Source organism: Equus caballus, chromosome 15 (assembly GCF_041296265.1).
Source record: "Equus caballus isolate H_3958 breed thoroughbred chromosome 15, TB-T2T, whole genome shotgun sequence".
NCBI classification, from domain to species: domain Eukaryota; kingdom Metazoa; phylum Chordata; class Mammalia; order Perissodactyla; family Equidae; genus Equus; species Equus caballus.
In genome coordinates this window covers 69725482-69746285 of record NC_091698.1, presented here as the reverse complement: position 1 = coordinate 69746285, position 20804 = coordinate 69725482, and the positions used below count along the sequence as shown (strand labels likewise).

General features: G+C 38.6%; 1 protein-coding gene across 5 annotated transcripts in view; it reads left to right on the top strand.

Annotated features, from left to right (window-relative positions):
- Nucleotides 1-20804, top strand: part of CAMKMT (calmodulin-lysine N-methyltransferase) — a 371765-nt gene that overhangs the window by 297195 nt on the left and 53766 nt on the right. For 4 of the 5 annotated variants that reach the window (XM_001917869.6, XM_023619714.2, XM_023619712.2 and 1 more), the window contains exons 4-6: nt 15544-15604; nt 17451-17505; nt 18557-18620. In XM_001917869.6, the coding sequence (XP_001917904.3) occupies nt 15544-15604; nt 17451-17505; nt 18557-18620 (180 nt within the window). The remainder of the gene's footprint in view (nt 1-15543; nt 15605-17450; nt 17506-18556; nt 18621-20804) is intronic. The other variant, XM_023619715.2, reaches the window with a different exon arrangement.

The window sequence follows — 20804 nt, the reverse complement described above, 5'->3', positions numbered from 1 at the left end:
GAAGTGTGATAATTCTTGGCTACACTAGTAAACAGTTTGACATGTGTTTAAACATAATTCAATTTTTTTTATCAGATCCTCTTTTCTTACTGGTATGTCTAATGAAGTGTGTAACTATATAATAGAAGAGACAGTATTTGATTTTTAATTTTTATGATAAATGGTTTCCACTGTGTTCTATGCCTGTTTTAATTTAAAAAAAATAAAAAGCTAATAGAAAAATGCATATCTGTATCACTGTGCTTACTGCATTGTTTTACTTATATTTTTGTGTCCATCTCTTCCCCTGAAGAGGGAACTCGTTGAAAGCAGGAAATGTGGCCACAGTATCTAGCCCAATTCAGTATATAGTAAGGATTCAGTAAATATTTGTTTGAATGAGTAAATGAATGAAAGCACATTCAAATGAATTACTCCTATTTAGAAGGGAACCACGTAACCGCCTCTTGATTTCACTGCGCTTGTTTTAGGCCTCACATTTGGACTGGTTTTTATCATTGCTATCATTCAGCTATGTATACTAGTCTTTCAAACCTGTAAAAAGTATTTAAAAGAAAGAGAAATTGTTCCTGTTTCAAAACCTATTATAATGCATTTTCAAATATGTCAGACACATCTTTGTTAAAATTAAACCAGGGATTGGTTTTGAGCGAATAGCCCTATATCCTTACAGATGCTGTGGATGGATGCATCTAAGCTGCTTATTATATTGATGGGTTTTGCTGCTCTGCAGCAAATGAAAACAGGCAGCTGCTTCCTCCATCAAAGCAAAAAGCAGCCTGAGTTTTTATTAACCGAGTGTTCATTTCTTCTATTGCCAAAATTCTTACACAAAACAAAAGAGCAGTTTTAGCACATTATTGCTTAACTAGACATGAACAACTGACAGCAAGTGATAAGCCTGTCTGCTTTTCACAACTGGTAATCATTTTTGGAATAGATGTTTTAATATAGTTGAATATAAATTTTGTAATTTACATCTACAATGGTACGTAAATTTATAGATCCAGTTTGTTGCAGGAGAATGAAGGCTATAATCACAAAAGACTTTTCCCAGTGTTGCTTAATTTTTAATGACTATTTGAAAACTGGGGAAGGAAAATGAAATCAAATTCATTTCTTTAAAAAATACAAAAAGATGTTAAAGACAATTGTACCAGTTGGTCGGAGCCATTTGTAGATGGCCCTGACAGAGCAAGACCGCTGTGTTTACAGCCAGGACGTGCTTCGCACTACGTTTCCACATTAGTCGCAGCGAGCCGCCCAAGTTTGTGCAACAGCAGAAATTTCTGGAGAGCAGACCATCATGTTTCCTTCATGTCAATGAATAATGATGAGCAGGGAGACAGGCAGGATAGGGCCCTGGCCATTTTGCACAGCTTAGATTCTCAGCCAACTCTCATACTTTGTTTTTTTTAAGCAATCTGAATATCATACATTTACTTTCAGATAAAATGGCAGAACCGGGTTTGTTTAAAGTGGGTTTAGACTGAACCTCAATGAGATGTTGCCTTATTTACCAAGTCAATTTGCTGACTAGTGTTCTACCTTTGGGAACTTGCTAATGGCAATTCCTGCTGTAAGAAGGGGAGGTGGTCCTCCCCCTCGCCCCCCTCCGAAGAGGAGGAACTTGGAATGAAAGCGGTTTTGAAACCTTGGGACGCGCCCCTTCCAAACAACACTGCCAAATAAATGAGTTCTGTTGCCTAACGAGCCTGATACCAGGGCCATTTAATAAATGCATGTTGCTTTGGCACCTGTAATATGCGCCTCCTGAATACCATTTTCTCTCCAGGGAGGCTTTCATAAATGTGCAGCGCATGCGCTCCACATGGAACACAAGGCTTTCAATTTGTTTGGGATTCAGTCACAGTGTTTACATAGAAGCAAGGTAAGGCCAGACTCCAAGGCAGGCAGCTGCTGTAGAGATCAAATGCATGCATCACAGGTAACTCAGGGTGGTGGGGGGAGAACCACGCTCCCCTTACTCTTCTTTGGTGTGCCAGGTAACAAGAGTGTGTCTGCGTGGGGGAAGTGGCTCAATACCTAGGATAAGGAACAATAACAGTTATTTCTAACACTTCCTTCTTTGTTCCACTCCATTCAACACATTGCTGCTCTTACTTGACTTTTCAAGACACAACACAGTCCTAATTTAAAAGGAAAAAGGATGATCTCGTCAAAATCATGGCCTGATCACCCTACTCTGAGGATGGTGAGCACAGCAAGGTCTTGCGGGAGGGTGTTACTTGGAATAAAACTGACAATGAAAGGCTTCCCTTTGTTTTGTTTTATTTTTTACTATAAGAAGGATGTACTGTGTTTCTGGGGAAACCCAGGCCGTGTTTCCCCTTCCACTAGGAGCTCTCTGGTCTGTTTTTCTGGATCTACTTTTCCTAGAAATGACTATTCTCGCTTTCTGACATCCTCTCTGACCAATGGAGATGGAACATTTTCTCAGCTAGGCCCAGAGAGCTCACACTGGGAGATGTTCTTCTACCTTTGCTTTGAGACCTTGGGAAAATTTCTTCTGCCCAAAAAAGTAGCTTGTTACCCTGAGGAGGAGGAAATCTGTTTGAGGAAAAAATACAGAATATATCTGAGAATTGTGCTCAATGTTGGAGAGGAAAAATTGTATTTGAGGAAGTTGTCTGTTATTAAACATGCTAGATTAGCTAAATAAAAAGCTGTCACAACTAGAATATACAGATGTAGAGCAGTTCTTTTCCGAAGCTGTGAGATGTAATTAACAAAGGCAGTTCTCATTCAATTAAAATAGATGTTATGAAGACTTGACTTCTAACACCATTTTGAATCCTATCTAAAATATTTTTCTGGTAGGGGTTTAAATTTGAGATTATAGTACAAATAAAATGTTTTAACCGATCTAATTTCTTTAAAATGTCCCAGGCTAGAGCCCACAGACAGTATTTTATAGCTTTCATTTGGAAATGCACGATGATATAATAATCTATAGCCATTGGATTGAGAGTTGGCAGAGGCCTCGGAAATCAATTCTACCTTTCCATTTTATTCCTGAAGCTAGAGCCCAAATATGATTTGTCCAAAGTCCCAAAATTAGTTGACAGAGTCATGACAACTAGAAACTAGTTTTCTTGATTCCAGGACCAGCCACCAGGGTTGGGGCAATATAGTGTAGTGATTAAGAGAATGGGCTCCAGAGGTTCAGTGTGTGGGCTCAGATCCTGGCTATGCCACTTAAGCTGTCTGTGCTTCATTGTGTTCCTTACCTGGCCACAGTGATAGTACAGGGCCAGCCCCAGTGGCCTAGTGGTTAAGTTCAGAGCACTCTGCTTTGACAGCCCAGGTTTGGTTCCCTGGGCATGGACCTACCCTACTCTGTTAGTGGCCATGCTGTGCCAGTGGCCCACATACTAAAAAATAGAGGGAATGGATGTTAGTTCCTCACCAAGGGAAAAAAAAATAGTATGTATTTTATAGGGTTATTTTAAGGATTAAATGAGATAGTCCATATAAAGTACACAGCCCATTGTTTGCCAAGCAGTAAATATGCTCAATAAGGGATGCTGCTAATAACAATAACAACAAACACTAACTGAGCACTTACTTGGTGCTTCATTTAATCTTCACATCTATACTTGTGGGGTAGGTAGGGTTATTACTTCCAGATAAGGAGTTGATATAAGGAGAGCTTAAGTGACTTGCTAAGGTCACAAAGATAATAAGTCTCAGAGCTGTCTTCCAAGGTCATGTGTTCACTGTATGAGCTGCTGAAGCTGTGGCCGCGGTATACAAGTCGCCCCTTATCTGCAGTTTCGCTTTCCTTGGTTTCAGTTATCCACGGTCAACCATGGTTCAAAAATATTAAATAGAAAATTCCAGGAATAAACAATTCATAAATTTTAAATTGCACACTGTTCTGAGTAGCATGAGTCTCTCGCTGTCTTGCTCCGTCTTGCCTGGGATGTGACTCATCCTTTTGTTCAGGGTATCCACACTGTGTATGCTACCCGTTGGTTAGTCACTTAGTAGCTGTCTCAGTTATCAGATCCACTGTCACGATATCGCAGTGCTTGCGTTCAAGTAACCCTTATTTTATTTAATGCCGAGGTTGCAAAGATCTACAATGAGAACAAATCTTCTGTCCACAAAATTGTGAATAATGGAAAAGAAATTTGTGCTAGTTTTGCTGTCGCACCTTAAATATATACATGTAGGAAAAAACATAGTACATACAGGGTTCAGTACTATCTGTGGTCTCAGGCATCCACGGTGGGTCTTAGAATGTATCCTCCGCAGATAAGGGGAGATTGCTGTATTTCTTTTTCTCAGTGGTGCTTCAGCATCTTCCTTGTCCTGTCTCCATTTCTCATCTGTCACTTAGTTACCTTCCCAGCATCTACTTGACAACTGACCGTCAGACCAAAGGCTGGGGCCTCTGGGGAGTGCTCTCTGGAGATGATCTTCCCTTCCCTACCTCAGGGTCAGGACAGAGATGGGACTCCTTTTATCTTTCCCTTACCTCATAATCATCACATTAATAGGTATCTGAATTGAAATTTGTTTTAAATTTTAATTTAGATGTTGCAGGGCAAGCTTCCACCTGCTCACTGTGCTGGGCTATGCGGACATCCCCTTTCACTCTCGTGTACCCGTGTTCTCTCTGATCTGGTTCCAGAAACATAGGGAGGCCTGCACCTAATAATTTATTGTTCAGAGTGCATCTGTTAATGGGCCGGAGCAGGAGGACAAGTATAGAAGAAGTATTGTCCATATATATGGAATTCTTGTTTAGGATCGATTTTCAAAGTTCCCATAGCTAGGACAAATTTTTTCAAAGTTCGGTTTTGGTTTGATTTTGTGTGTTATCAATTAGGGATAATAATCTCCCTGAAAGTATCATAAAAATATAATCAAGCTTGATAAAATTCTCTGGATAAAAACATGTCAAAATACTAATGGTGGCAATAGCAGCAGTGATGATAGCTGACATTATAAAAAGTGTACTATGTGCCAGGCACGGTTCTAAGTGCCCTTCATGCATTATCTTCTTTAGTCCTCACAACAACACTATGAGTAGGTACCTTTATTGCTTGTACTTAACAAATGCGAGAGCTGAGGTATTACCCAACAATGCTGGCAAAAGTAGCAACGTTCTTCCCTGTAGTTATTCTCTATTTCATTAATGTTTTATTTTCTTCACAACATTAATCACTATCTGAAATTATCTTGTTATTGTCCGTTGCCCCTATTAAGGTTAGTTGGGCAATGGCTTTATTTTAATCACTGCTGTACCCCCAGCTGCTAGGACAGACCTGGCTGCCAATAATTGTATGTTGAATGAATGAATGAATGAGGCTTAAAAAGTTTAAGTTGCTTGCCCAAGGTCACACAACCATAATAGCCAGGATTCAAGCTAAACTCTGTCTAGCTCCAGAGTATGAGATTTGGTTCTTTATTGTAGCTTTTTATAGCTTGAAGTTCCCCTAGACAAAATCTAACCCAAGCCTAGCTTTTTGCAGATGAGGATACTGATGCTCAGAAAGGCTAAATTACTTCCTAATATCACACAGTTTGTTGGTGGCAGAGCCAGAATTGGACCCTAGACCGCATGCTCATTTTTGCATCATGAATTCAGCCTCCTCAGTTCATATGAAATTGAAGGAAAAGCCTCTATGTGTCTGCTGTACATCATCCACCCACTTTTCATGCCATAAACCTAAGTCATACTTGACACTTCCCTCTCTCTTACCACCCCCTTCATCTAATTAACTAATAAGTCTTGTCAGTGTACCTTCTCAGTATAGCTCAGATCTTTCCATTTTTCTTCATCTCCACTAACCATCACCCAAGCCACAGTCAGCACTTACCTAGGTAATTATAGTAGCCGCCCACCTGGTTTCCCCTGCCTCCTCTTGCCCCTTTTCAATCTATAGGGCAGCCAGACTTATCTTCTAAAATGTAAATCTGATCATACCACTCTGTTGCTTAAAATGTATCATTTATTTTAAGGTACAATTTATAATTCCCAACATGGCCTTTGAGCCTGTGGGATCAGACCCCTAACCGCCTCTCCAGTCTCATCTTGTACTAATCTCTTCCTTTCTCATTTATTCTTCAGTTCCACTGACTCTATTTCCATTCCTAGAACATCAAGCTCGTCTCCTTTTCAAAGCTTTATTTCTTGGGGCTCCCTTCTGTGGACCATTCTCTCCACCCCTGTCTCCCTCTTCCTCCTCAACTTGGCTCTTCATCCTCTGGGTCTCAGCTTACATGCCATTTCTACAAGGAAGTGTTTCCTGATGGACTCCTCTCAACCTCCCCTCTGGCCACGTCAGGTCCCCCATGATATGTTCTCAGAAGCGCCCTCTATTTTTCCTACATAGCATTTATTACAACTATAAGTAGGCACATTATTTGTGTAATTATTTATTGTCTCCTTCTCTAACTAGACTGAAGCTCCAGTGACGATGCTGTCTCATTCCCTGCTGATCCACAGGGCCTGAAATATAGTAGATGACCAATAAATATTTATGGAGCATTCTTTAGTCTTCTTATGGATTTCCACTCTGTGTGGAAACATCAATGACAAAGCAGAAATGTTTAAGGAAAAGGAGACAGAGTGTAAACAATGAAAACAGTCCAAGAGGTTTACCTACCCATTTCAGCATGAGCAGTTTTTCATTTTAGTAATATCCACCAGTGCATTTCTTCTTCCAGAAGAGTCAACAGCTTAGCTAAGGGCATCCTGGCCTCTCCATTTGAGTCTCAGATTTGAGAGGGGCCTTAGTTTTGACTCCTGCATGATGGATATAATCATTTAGTTTGAGGAAGGGAAAGAAAGCTGCTGCTTGGCTGGACATCAGCTGATCACAGAAAAGCCATCTTTCTGCTGCGAGAGCTGGGTGTGTTGTCATCATGGGGCCAGTGCAAGCTGTTAGAGTGAGAAGAGGGAGTCAGTGGTGCTGCTTGTCAGATGCTGTCTGTCAGTCTTAGGACTTTACAACATGAACTATAGGGAAACAAAAAGTTCTCCAATGGAAGTGATCTAGAAGGACCCAGGCTTAGCTAGAGACTCATGTCTCTTAGTATCTACATACAGTTAATTTCAGGATTTGTTCAGCCTTTGGGTTAACAATGGATGTGTTGTTTGTTTCCAGATTAACCACACAAGTTGGCATTTAAAATAATGCTAAACTAGCTACTTCACAAACAAAAAAATGGTTACATACATTAAATATATCACATCGCCAACTTCCCCCCTCATTACTGCTACATAGACAACTAGTTTTTCATATTTCAGTGTTGGCTATCGATGGGTTTTCTGAAGTTTAACAGATTGACAGGCCCGGTTCTGACAGAAGCATCTGCAGGGAACCAACCCTTTGTTAGAAAGAAAAGAGAATGAAACCAAATGACCATGGAAATCCAAGGATAACGTAGTCTTCCTCTTCCAAATAGAGCTCTTGTTTAGCTAATGCTTTTATGGAGGACCAATGGATGAAGGAAGCCTTTCCTCCTATGAGGTAAACTAATTCAATTTATACAGAAAGCACTAAGGAATAGGAATTAACATGCCTCTGAATAACTTTAAGGAACAAGTTATCTAGAATAAACCATTAATTAAAATGTTTTGTGATGCTTTTTTCAGGGATCAATACTCTAGCTAGTCTAAATGCCACTTTGGGCATTCTGTTCTGATTCATCGGGTGATGTCAAAAATATAGCAGAAGTGGCTAGAATTGATTGATAGAGCTCTACAGTGTTATTAATGGAGTATAAAAATCTTGAGCATAAAAATATCTCACCATTAGTGTCCTATGCTTGTATGTCCTTCTAAAAATTATTCTCATCACTTTTCCAGTGAGTTTCTCTCTATTCCACAAAGCCCTGCTAATCACTGTTCTTCTGGAATGAGTGCTGAAACCCCACCACTCAGAGCTTAAAGTATTTATAGTAAAATGTACTCTGTGAGAGATAAGAATAGTTATTGTGTGTTTTGGATTCTAGAACTATGCCACAAACAGTTACATCTTTTGAATGAATGTTTGAAAGGTCAAAAGACCATACATTTCGATATTTCAGGTAAACTTGGAGATTGAACAGTGCATTCAAATTAATTCTTTCCAGAACCTGACTAAAGCACTGTAAATGGGTGTTTTTATGACATAAACCCACGAGGATGATAGAATGAGGGAGAATATAACAACAAAATTTTGGAAGCTGGGAAGCCAACGGATGAGAAGTTATTGACTTAACAGATATGAGAAAGGCAGCAGTTGGGAAAGTTGAGAACCAACCCAATTCATTTTTCTGAAACTTTGAAAGGTTCAGGAATTGGTGGCACCATGTAATTCTAAAAGTAGAAGTCGAAGGGGCCTAAAATAAGGAGGATTGATTGAAAGTTGTTTAAGAATCAGTTATATCCCTATTCCAGACTACTGGATAACTTCCCCTTCTGTACTCCCAAGAGAAAAAGTTTATTCTCTGATGATGGTTAAACTGAGGGTTTCTGGATTGGGGGACACCAGGACAGTTGAAATCATAAAGTGTCCCAAAAGCAGGGCGGATGGATTAGGTGAAAATGTGCAAACTGGAGGCTGAGCCTCTCTACCCACTCCCTACCGCCGCGCACTGAGCCCTCTTCACCTCCAGTCCGCTTTTTATCCTTCTACAATTACATTTAAGCAAACAACAAAGAATTACCAAATATCTGAGGAAAGAGTTTTTTTTTAAGATTTTATTTTTTCCTCTTTCTCCCCAAAGCCCCCCGGTACCTAGTTGTATATTTTAGTTGTGGGTCCGTCTAGTTGTGGCATGTGGGACGCTGCCTCAGCGTGGTTTGATGAGCAGTGCCATGTCCGCGCCCAGGATTTGAACCAACGAAACACTGGGCCGCCTGCAGCGGAGCACGCGAACTTAACCACTCGGCCATGGGGCCAGCCTCTGAGGAAAGCTTTTAATGTGACAGTTAGCAACACCAATAAACAGAGAAAAGCAACATGAAGAAAAACAAACTATAATTAATATTTTCAAATAGCTTAGAAAAGATATTAGATGCATGAAACAGGAATAAGATGTTCTAAAAAAGAAAAATTAAGAGAACTGCCATCAATAATAGCATAAATGAAAAGAACAATAAAAAGGTTGAAAGATAAAGTTGAGGAAATTTCCAAGAAAGTGAAAAATAAGAGATGGAAAGCACGAGAGAAAAGATAAGAAAATTAGAGAATAAGTTCAGGAGATTGAACATCTAAATTATAAGAGTTTCAGAGAAGGAGCACAGATAGAAATGGAGATAAGGAAATAATCAATGGAACTTTCCAAGAAACTTCCCAAGAACTGAAGAACATGGAGTTTCCGGATCAAAATTACCCACTGAATCATACACGTTCTCAAACATTTACCTCCTACCCACTTTTTTCCAAGAAGCTACTGCAGGATGTGTTCATCTAAAATGAGAAAGTAAACCAAGAAAGGAAGAAAAAGGACTGAGGAGACAAGAGATAGAACACAGGAGAAGGACAAAAGGAAGCCTGGAATGATAGTGAAGATTGATTCCAGCATATCAGCTGTGCACCAGGCATAGAAGGTATTCAGTCTACACTAAGGCAGGTCAGAAGGCACTAGAAGAGATTTCCTCAGGAGGCTGATAGAATATCCAGTGTGAATGAATGTACTGAGAGCAGAAATTGACAACTGCATTTTAAAATTGAATAAAGGGGCCGGCCTGGTGGCACAGCAGTTAAGTGTGCACATTCCACTTCTCGGCGGCCCAGGGTTCGCCGGTTCGATCCCGGGTATGGACATGGCACCGCTTGGCACACCATGCTGTGGTAGGCATCCCACATATAAAGTAGAGGAAGATGGGCATGGATGTTAGCTCAGGGCCAGTCTTCCTCAGCAAAAAGAGGAGGACTGGCAGTAGTTAGGGCTAATCTTCCTCAAAAAAAAAAATTTGAATAAAAATCTTAGCAAATGAGAAAAGAAAAATTATGAACTCCAGAGGGGGAAAACGTATACATGAGGGAAAAAGCAATCGTTTACTACATGGCTCAGTTTTATTTCATGGTCGTTATAAAATTGAGAATAAGTAGAGACCTTCCAAAGTTATAATATATCTATATTTGGAAGATGGTGGAGGGAGGGTGGATAAGGAGCATGGTATGTGTGGTGTGGGGAGAGGGGTAGAGATAAAAGCAAAAAACTGCTTATCTTCCATAGTGGGGGTCAATAGATTTTGCTTAAAACTGAAAAATCATGAAGTAACAATACAAACATATTATTATGTAGAAGTATGGAAGTAATTATCAAAAGAATTGAAAGTAGTAGCTTCTGAGGAAGGAGGAAGATTGCAGAGAGGAGCTGGGTACTACTGTTAGTCTTAATTATTCTCAAAGAACTCAGTCGCTCTTTAAACAATGTATATGTATAACTTCTTTAAAAATTACATCTTTTTAAAAGACCGTTATATTTCCACAAATAGGAATGAGAAAACTTTTATAAGTGACAGCTTTATTGAGATTTAATTCACATACCATACAGTTCACCCAGTGGTTTTTAGTATATTCACAGAGTTGTACAACCATCACCACAATCGGGTTTAGAAGATTTCATCACCTCTAAAGGAAACCTCATACCCATTAGCACTCTCTCCTCATTCACTCTCAACCATCCAAGCCCTAGACAACCACCACTCTATACTCTGTCTCTACGGATTTGCCTATTCTGGACATTTCATATAAATGGACACATACAACATGTGGTCTTTTGTGTCTGGCTTCTTTCACCCAGTATAATGTTTTCATGTTCCGTCCATGTTGTAGCATGGATCAGTACTTTATTTCATTTTATTGCCAAATAATAGTCCATTGCATGGGCATACCACATTTTATTTATCCATTCATTAGTCGATGGACATTTGGGTTGTTTCCACTTTTGGGGTATTATGAGTAAAGCTGCTATGAACATCTGTGTACGAGTTTTTGGGTGGACATATTTTCTTTCCTCTTGGATATGTATCTAGGAGTGGAATTGCTAGGTCACATGCTAATTCTACGTTTAACTTTTGGATGAGCTACTAGACTGTTTTCCAAAGTGACTGCACCGTTTTACTTCATTGCTCTCCATCCTTGCCAACAGTTGTTACTGTTTGACTTTGATTATAGCCATCCTAGAGGGTGTGAAGTGGTGTCTCATTGTGGTTTTGATTTGCCTGAGATAACTTTTAAAAACTTAACAGATTAGCAAAAATAAAATAGATTGCCAAAACCCTGTGTTGACAAGGCTTTGAGGAAATAAACACTCCTGTTGGGAGTGTAGTTTGGTATAAATTTTTTGGAGGACAGTTTGATATATCAGAATGTGAAATGTACATAACTTTTGATCAGATTTCCCATTTCTGGGTATTTGACCTAAGGAGAGAAATCATATGTTGGGAAAAAAAATGTGTCTTCATTGTACCCTGTTTATAATCTCATAATATCAAAAACTTAGAAACTAACTTAAATGTCTATCAAGAGGAAACTGGTTAAATAAATTATGATGCAGACATAAAATATCTAGGCAGTCATTAACAATAATGGTGAAGGTATAATATATTTTTATTGTCATGAGAAGCTATCGCATACTGAGTGGGGAAAATCAGGTTATTGAGTACCTTCATGATAAGATCCCATTGTGTAAAATATCCTTATGCCTAGAGAGATTTTTTGGAATGATGTCCAAAATGATAACAGTGGTTATATACCAGCGGTGGAATTTTAGGTGATTTTTAAACTTTGTTCTAACTTTTGTATTTAATTTAGTTAAAAATCAACCTCTATAATTTTTTGAGAAAATTACAACACTGTTTAAAAAGACTGTGCATTTTAGAAGTCACATTTTTGTACCTAATCAAGGCTTGAATTTTAGGTAAGTACCCTTCCCCTATCATTATTTTTTTAAACCTCAAAACCATCTACTAAAGGCATAAAGAAATTCATTATTGTGGTGATTATATCCACTTGGTGCAGAACACTGTCTTGGATTCTTCCTTGAGAGATTTTTATTATGCACTTTAGTCTTTCCAGAGTTCTTTTTATGTGGAAGTATGCCAGGTGTTAGGACTTTGGGTTCATGCCAAAGCTCAAGAGTAGGAGCAGGTCCAAAAGGTTCTTCATCTGTTCTGGTTATTGGGGTCATTGTTCTGGGTTCACTTATTCTCTCTTCCACTCTTCTATTCCCCTTTGCAGGAGAATAATTTTTTTTAATTTTTATTTTAATTTTTATGTTTTTTGGATGTACATCGCATTTCAAATTCTGTGTAGATTACATCATGTTCACCACCCGAACACTAATTATAGTGCATCCCCTCACATGTGAGCCTAATCACCCCTTTTGCCCTCCCCCCGCCCCCCTTCCCCAATGGTAACCACCAGTCCAATCTCCAATGCTACGTGTTTTTCTTTTTGTCGTTGTTTTTATCTTCTACTTATGACTGAGATCATATGGTATTTGACTTTCTCCCTCTGACTTATTTCACTCAGCATAATACCCTGAAGTCCATCCATGTTGTCACAAATGGCTGGATTTCGTCATTTCTTATGGCTGAGTAATAGTCCATCGTGTATAAATACCACATCTTCTTTATCCATTTATCCCTTGATGGGCATCTAGGTTGCTTCCATGTCTTGGCTATTGTGTATAATGCTGCAATGAACATAGGGGTGCAAGTATCTTTATGTCTTTGTGTTTTCAAGTTCTTTAGATAAATACCCAGCAGTGGAATAGCTGGATCATATGGTAGATCTATCCTTAATTTTCTGAGGCTACGCCATACTGCTTTCCATAGTGGCTGCACCAGTTTGCACTGCCACCAGCAGTGAACAAGGGTTCCCTTCTCTCCACACCCTCTCCAACATTTGTTGTTTCCTGTCTTGTTAATTATAGCCATTCTGACTGGAGTGAGGTGATACCTCGTTGTAGTTTTGATTTGCATTTTCCTGATAGCTAATGATGTTGAGCATCTTTTCATATGGCTGTTAGCCATCTGTATATCTTCTTTGGAGAAATCTCTGTTCAGATCTTTTGCCCATTTTCTAATTGGATTGTTGGTTTTTTTGTTGTTGAGCTGTATGAGTTCTTTGTATATTTTGGATATTAACCCCTTATCTGATATATGGTTTGCAAATATCTTCTCCCAATTGTTAGGTTGTCTTTTCGTTTTGTTGATGGTTTTCTTTGCTGTGCAGAAGCTTTTTAGTTTGATGTAGTCCCATTTGTTCATTTTTTCTTTTGTTTCCCTTGCCCGGTCAGACGTGGGACTTGAAAATATGCTGCTCAGAGCAATGTCATAGAGCGTACTGCCTATGTTTTCTTCTAGAAGTCTCATGGTTTCAGGTCTTACATTCAAGTCTTTAATCCATTTTGAGTTGATTTTTGTGCATGGTGTAAGGGAATGGTCTACTTTCATTCTTTTGCATGTGGCTGTCCAGTTTTCCCAACAACATTTATTGAAGAGACTCTCCTTTCTCCGTCGTATGCTCTTGGCTCCCTTGTCGAATATTAGCTGTCCATAAACGTGTGGGTTTACTTCTGGGCTCTCAATTTTGTTCCATTGATCTGTGTGTCTGTTTTTGTGCCAGTACCATGCTGTTTTGGTTACTATGGCTTTGTAGTATAATTTAAAATCAGGGAGTGTGGTACCTGCAGGAGAATAATATTAACAACAACAACTAACTTTCTTTTTCTTGGAGCTTGCTATGAGTTAGGAACTGTTCTAAATACATTTCATATATTTTACTCATTTAATTCTCACAACAATCCTGTGAGGTTGATACTACAGTTATGTTATTTTACAGATGAGGAACCTGAGGCACAGAGAGGTTAAGTAACCTATCCAAGGTCACTCAACTGGGGAATGCAGAGCTGGGACTGGAGTCAATGAGTCTGATTCCAAAGTACCTGTGATCTTAAGTGCTACATTCCACTGCCTCTCCGACTTTTCTCCTAAACGTGACTCCAAACACTTCTTGCTGGTTTACTTTGTTTCTCCTCCAAACAGTCATTTCCATGCGAAATGCCATGGAGGCTAAGCTAGCGAGTACACCTGACTGGACTTCCCTGCAGCAAATGCTCTGTGGAGTCGTCTCTTTCCTGTTCATATATTTACCCATTAATTCTCTTAGGATTTTACTTCCCATGTCTTTGACATCCTCTTCTCTGAAATGTTCTGATTTCTTACTCCTCTAAGGGAGAGATGCATTTGGGAGAGAATTAAGTCTCGTTAGGTGATTCAACTTTGCATCAAACCCCATTAGAAGAGTGCTTAGTGCTAAGGCAGCGAACATTCAGGGCTCTTTGCCAGGACCGCAGAGCCTTCTAACCTCAGGCAGTGCGGGATGCCTGCTGCCCTGCCTGATCTTTGAATCTGACCACTTGGGGAAAACAGTTTTTGTAAGGCCGTAGTTTATTATATTTGCACAAATCATGAGAAGGCAGGATTCTTCAGAAAAGACAATACTGCTAGGAAAAGTAGAAGGCAGCAGGAAAAGAAGAAAACCAAATATGAGATGGATCAACTCCATAAAAGAAGCGGTAGGCATGAGTCTGCAGAAGCTGAATAGGGCTGTTGAGGACAGGACACTGTGGACACCACTCATTCACAGAGCTGCCAGGAGTCTGAGCCAACCTGATGGCACGTAACACAACATAGTTTATTCTGACTATAAGAGTGATACATCTTCATTGTGAAAATTTTGGAAAATACAAAAAGTATAAAGAAAAAAATTAAAAGTATTTGTAACCCTAGTGTCCTGTGATAACCACTAGAAACTATCATTTCCAGGCATGCTTGTCTTCTCGTTAAGCAACTTATATTTATTTATGAAGACTGTATGTCTTCTAAATAAATAATTTACAGATGATGACTTTAGAAAATGCCCATCCATGGAATTTAGTGGGATTTATTTAGGATTATTGTTAAATTTAAAGATTTGCCAAAGTTGGTGAAATTTAAATCTCTTACTTTTATACTCCAGTTTGATTTTTTTTTAATTAAAGAAAGGAAAGAATTGTGCATATTAAAAAACATTGGTATGGAATCAAACAAAAAGGTATAATGACCTCAGTGCTTTTATTTGCTCCTTCAAGTGATTTGTGTATTTATTTTCACGTAACATGGGCTGCATATACAGTAGGCCTTCAGCTGATGCTTAGGAACTGGCTGAAAAGAAGGCACATGTGTACAAGATTAAGATCTACCTGGAATACCAGTAAAATTTAACTTTTGATATTTGTAATTTTGGTAATTGTTTTTGCTGTTTTGTTGTGATTGAAATGTAGTAAAATTTATTTAGGATATTTTGCTATTTTCCTGGGAAAGTGGTTATAATCAACAACAAAAGAAACTCATGTGATATGACGTATTAGTAGTAATAATCATGTTAAGTTTGGTTCAAGTTGAAATTGCTTGTACTGACCATTATTTTTAAAAGCCATTTCTTAAGAGAATGACTCTAGAGAATGATTATAAAAGAGACTTCTATAATAAAAAAAGTCTATCCTCTTGTTGTTTTCCAGGCATCTGGCCGGCTGAAGAGGTTTTGGCTTACTACTGCCTCAAGCACAGAAACATATTCAGGTACAAAGCTGCACTTAAAAACATATATTTTAGCCCATTATGGGTTTTGTATCAGCATATTAAAGATTGCCATGATTATATTCTTCAAACTGTTAAAAAATATAAGAAAGAAAGAAGAGAAAAAAAGAAAGAGGGGAAGGGAAAAAAGTTCATGATGAAAACATGTTGCTTCTGAAAAAGAAATCTGAATTGCCTTTGGGTGCTAATATTGCACAGCAAGCTTTCTGCTATATGTCAAAGGCTTTTGATTTCCACTCAAGGCATTTTATATTTCACTTTGATTTTGGGAAACAAAAGTGAAGCTCCAATCAATCCTTAGTGATTGTTCAGGTCAAAAAAAAAAACAATAAAGACATTCTTTAAACTTCTGCTAAGAAAGTCACTACAGAATATTTGATAAATAAATACCCCACAGCTATTATTTAAAGATGCCACCCCACCCCTGGTTTTAAAGGTATTTTATGTGCCTAAGAATATGTATTTGTAAAATATAAATTACTATTACAGATTCATGCTACAGAAATAAATGTTTTCATCTGTCAGTGTGCATGGAATTTCGGAAAAGGAAAAAACTCCTTATATATAAAAATTCTGAAGCTCTTTGATAGACCCAGAAAACAGAGGTTTTTCATTTTAATTCTCATTTTATAAAAGTCATCCAATATATATTCCTGAAGAGCCCATTATGATTCCAGACAAGCCACTAGTGATCATGGTGTGTGTTTTAACAATATGTACTTACAAGTTTGGGTCAATAGTTTGTATTTTTTGAAGCTCTATAGGTCCTATTTACCAACCAGTCTGTAATTATTTTGAACAGCTAAATACTCATTAAGTGTATTTCGGAATATGAATGTCCTCACTTGGCTTCTCCTCCGCTTCCCTCGCTTGCCACCTTTTTCTTCTTTTAATTCTCTTTTTTTTTCCTCCTGTTGAGGCAATAAACTTCCCAAACTGGGAAGAAGAAACAATCTTAAGAGTCTAAGCATAGAAAATAAGAACAGGGTAGTACTTAAGCTTGACTGGCGCTCCAGTCCGCAAGCAGCCGGCCAGGGCCAGAATGTCACACGTTGAGGGCTGATATTTAGGCACAAAGGGGAAGGTAAGTGCAGAGCGCCCCGCTAGACTGTCAGCTTTAACTCTGAGCTGCTTTACTTTTGAGCCGTGAAGTCAGAGCGCAGTCATTACGTTAGCCTGGTTTGCTGGCTTAACCATATTATGTCCCTGCATTGTTTATTCACTGTGCTGTGTTGGGGTCAATTGTGATTTAAGTGTTAATTGCTAAATGCTCTTTGTGTAATTGTTCTTTATGAGGCTGGTTCAGCTTTACAAAATGTCTCAGTCTGTTTTAGAATTTTTTTTTAAATTCAAGATTGCATTTATTTGTGTATGTGTTGTGTATATGTGACTATAATATAGGTATATACACAGTCATATATATTCTTCATTTACTTGTCTAACTGTTTTTGAAGGAATGAATGTGGATTAACAGTGTTATCCTTTCCTAACAATTATCTTTCGCTACTCTAGCTAGTTTAGTTCTAAAAGACAGCGCCATTGACAGGGGAAAAAAAGGGAACCTTCTCAGATTTTTCAGCTCAGCGGTGGTAATGTTGCAGTGAACACTAATGAGGGAACCCCCACTGATTTGCCTGCTTTGTGACTTTTCTATTTCATAATTATTTTTAAAACGCAAAACGACATGAGGTAGCCTAGTCATGTCTCCGCAACTTCCTGGTAGCGCCGTTCTTACCGCAGATGGCAATTTGTCCTTGTAACATATATATCTCTCTGACCATTTTCATCTAATTTGTATGGGTTCTACCATTTCTTTTCTCTCTTTCAGGGACCTTGCTGTGTGTGAGCTAGGGGGTGGCATGACATGCTTGGCTGGGCTCATGGTAGGTCTTTTCTCAATTCCAATCCCATTCAGAGAGAGGAACAAAAGGAAAAATGTTCCAGGGCCTCCAACTGCTGGGTCAGAGAACCGTCAACAGCATCAGCTGCGGTCAAGCTGCCGGGTCTTGAGAGACCTTCTAGATTGACTTACTTTCGGATCATATTGATTTTATGGTTGCCTCGATGAGCAGAAACATTTTACCTCAGTGTAGTCAATATTGCTTGTTGTGACATTCCAGGCCTCGCACAGTCTTTCTTTGCCATAGCGAAAGCATTTTTTTTTTCAGATTATAGTCCCATTTGCTAAGATACAGGAATAGCCCGGCGAATCACAGTTGGAGCACCATGATATAGCTGCTAATGTTTTGCCTGCATTATTACACCAACAAACATGATCCAGAGCGCTCAGTAATTAGATTCTTTTGAATTAGATTGGCCATTCAGGAACGTCGTTCCCCATTCTCTGGGTTCTGAGTCATGTATTCAGGAGATATTATGTAGCAGCACAGTGCATTAGACAAGTTTTTATGTCTCTACAAATAAAAGCATATTGTTACACTGATTGGCATTTGACAAACCTGTCGCTCTTACACAATGTGTCGAGGTTACAGCCCAATGTGCGAGCATGTCAAAGCTCACAAAAAAATTACCCTCACAAAGCCATCTGCCTGCAATGCAAAGTTATATGAAGGGCATCAGGCAGTCAGACAGAAGCAAGCTGAAAGGCAGAGTGACAGCCTTGTATGATGGCTCTACTAGATAAACAGAAGCCCACAAATGAAAGCCTCTCAGAATACCATCATCCGCTGTCACAATGCAATTACCGAACAGAATGATAGCAAGATAGAGGCTCCCGCAAATGGAATGATAAAAGTATTGACTGATTTGATTGAATGATTAAAATAATGCAGACATAAAATGAAAAAAGATTGAAGATTGTTACAGAGAAATAGGTGAGGAAGCATGATACTGAAGGCTTGTCACTCCTGTCTTCACTTCCACACAGACAAGCATATTTGCTCATTGTTTGCTGTGCTCCCTTTTTTTTTTCAGGTTGCTATTTCTGCAGATGTCAAAGAAGTTCTGTTAACTGATGGGAATGAAAAGGCCATCAGAAGTATCCTTATTCAGATAGAAAACGGGTTTGTTGTGCTCATTCCTTTTTCCCGGCTGAGTAACAATTGATATAAAGGAAGACAGCATGGGGTATTAAAAAAGAGTTCCCCTCACACACATGATAAGTAATTAAGAAAAAGTAGAAATATATGGAATTCATTGAATACGACTAAGGGTTTTTTTTTTAATTTTGATAGATTTTTATAGTCACTTGCCATTAAAGGAGCCTATGATTTGTGGACCACTCAAGGCAATAAGAACGTTTGCTTCATAATAATTTTCAAACATTCTTGTCCTTTTATTTCCATTGAAATTTGCCAGTATAAAATAAATTATTTAATATTTATTATATTGGATGTTGCTTGCAAAAATTAACCTCCAGCTTCACATTTGTTATTACCTTTCCTGCCTTGGATATGGTATGTCTGTAACATTGTACCTACTCTAATTGTCAAGGAGTTACCTATACCCCCCTACTGGAAACGGCTATCAGTTTTTCATTATTTCCTTTCATTTGGGATTGTAAATCTATCTCTTTTTTTTTTCTGCTATGCTATTACAGCCCAAACTCCATTATATTAGATTATGCTTTACTAATATGTACACAGAGTTCATGAAAATTGAACTGTACTTTAACTAAGAAAGCAAGCATAATTTGTGGCTACCTTAGCAATCGAGCTGATTTGTTCAGGGGCAGTTAACAGCCGTTAGAAATTGAGAGGAAAAGTGGAAGATATGTTTGCTTTGGGTTTTTTGGTGTGCCTTACATTTACATTATGAAGGAGGCAACCTACTTATTTGAATTTTAGACCTCTAAAATGCCAAAGCAGTTTTGATTTTTGTGGCATCTTACATAAAGCCTATTTTCAATTTTCTTTTCCTACCTCTGCTATGTAATTCTTTAAAAATAAAATCTGCAGCAGCTCCATCAGGCTGCTCAGACAGGAGAAAGGAGGTGCAAGAGGCACAGTAGCTAATATTGTTCAGCAGCACTTGTGTGCTCTACAGAGCCCCACCCAGCTAATTGCCTGACAGACTTAAAAAAAAAAATTCAGGAAGAAAAAACAGCCAATCACAATCTTGGCCTTTCACACAAGGGAAAGAGATCACAAAAGGTGCTTCCTTTTTTAAAATGCAGGATTTTAATCATGATCTTCAGACTGTCGCAAGTTTCTCAAAATATTCCTGAAGATGAGCTGATGTTGTTTCATTCACTCTGCTTTATTCTGAGTTATTCTGTGCACTGTATCATTTCACTCTGCTCCTCCTCCACATGTCAGGGAACACAGAGAGCAAGAGGAAGTCAGGTATGCTGGCTCAGCCCCAACGGATGTTTTTTGTGGGGGTTGGGCGGGGAGCAGGATTATTGGACAAGAGAAGGTCATTTTAGCCACGGAAACTTTCACATTGGGCCCAGCAACCTGAGGTTTTTCTCAAGTCAGCAGGTGTCTTATTTAGTAGCATCAGAAACCAATTAGAACTTTTATCAAACTATGGGAAGCATCTGTAGTCAGTATGTAAATTTGATTGTACTAAAATTATTATTGAGCTAAACTACAGAGCTTCCAAAGAAGGGAAACAATGCTAATATCATTAATTAACACATCTTTACTTTAAACAGCAAAGATGCCATGCCAGCTCTTGAAATCAGAGAGGAAATCTCAGATTCTGTATTCACTCTGCCGGCCTTTCAAAGAAATGATTGGTACAGCCCCCTCCCAAGAAAATGGATTTTTAACATTTGGTCCTCAGAAGCTCAGCCCTGAGAGTGCTTTATTGTGCTGGGTTTTACAATGGGTTTAATATAGCGGGGTGCCAAAGGGCAGGAGGGAAGAACTTTACAATGTAGATAAAGTAGGTCCTTTCAGGAGCAGACCAAAACTGGTCGTGTGTTTTATTTCATTTCTTAGGACTTTCCTGATGGAGTTCAGTTTTTATCATTTTGTTCTAGGTTTGTGTGCCTTTTTCTGTTGTAACTAGATCTAATTTTTTTTTAATTAAGAGACAAAAGCATGTGTAAAATCTTAAAAATTGGCAATGTGTTTTTTCCTGCTTTTAAGACTAATTTTATTCTTGATTTGCTAACAGAGCTGACAACTGGCATTCATCATAAGCTGTTTTCTGAGAGAGGTTAATATGAATGAAATTTTTTTTTCTATTTGTGTGCCCACTTTTTGTAAGAATA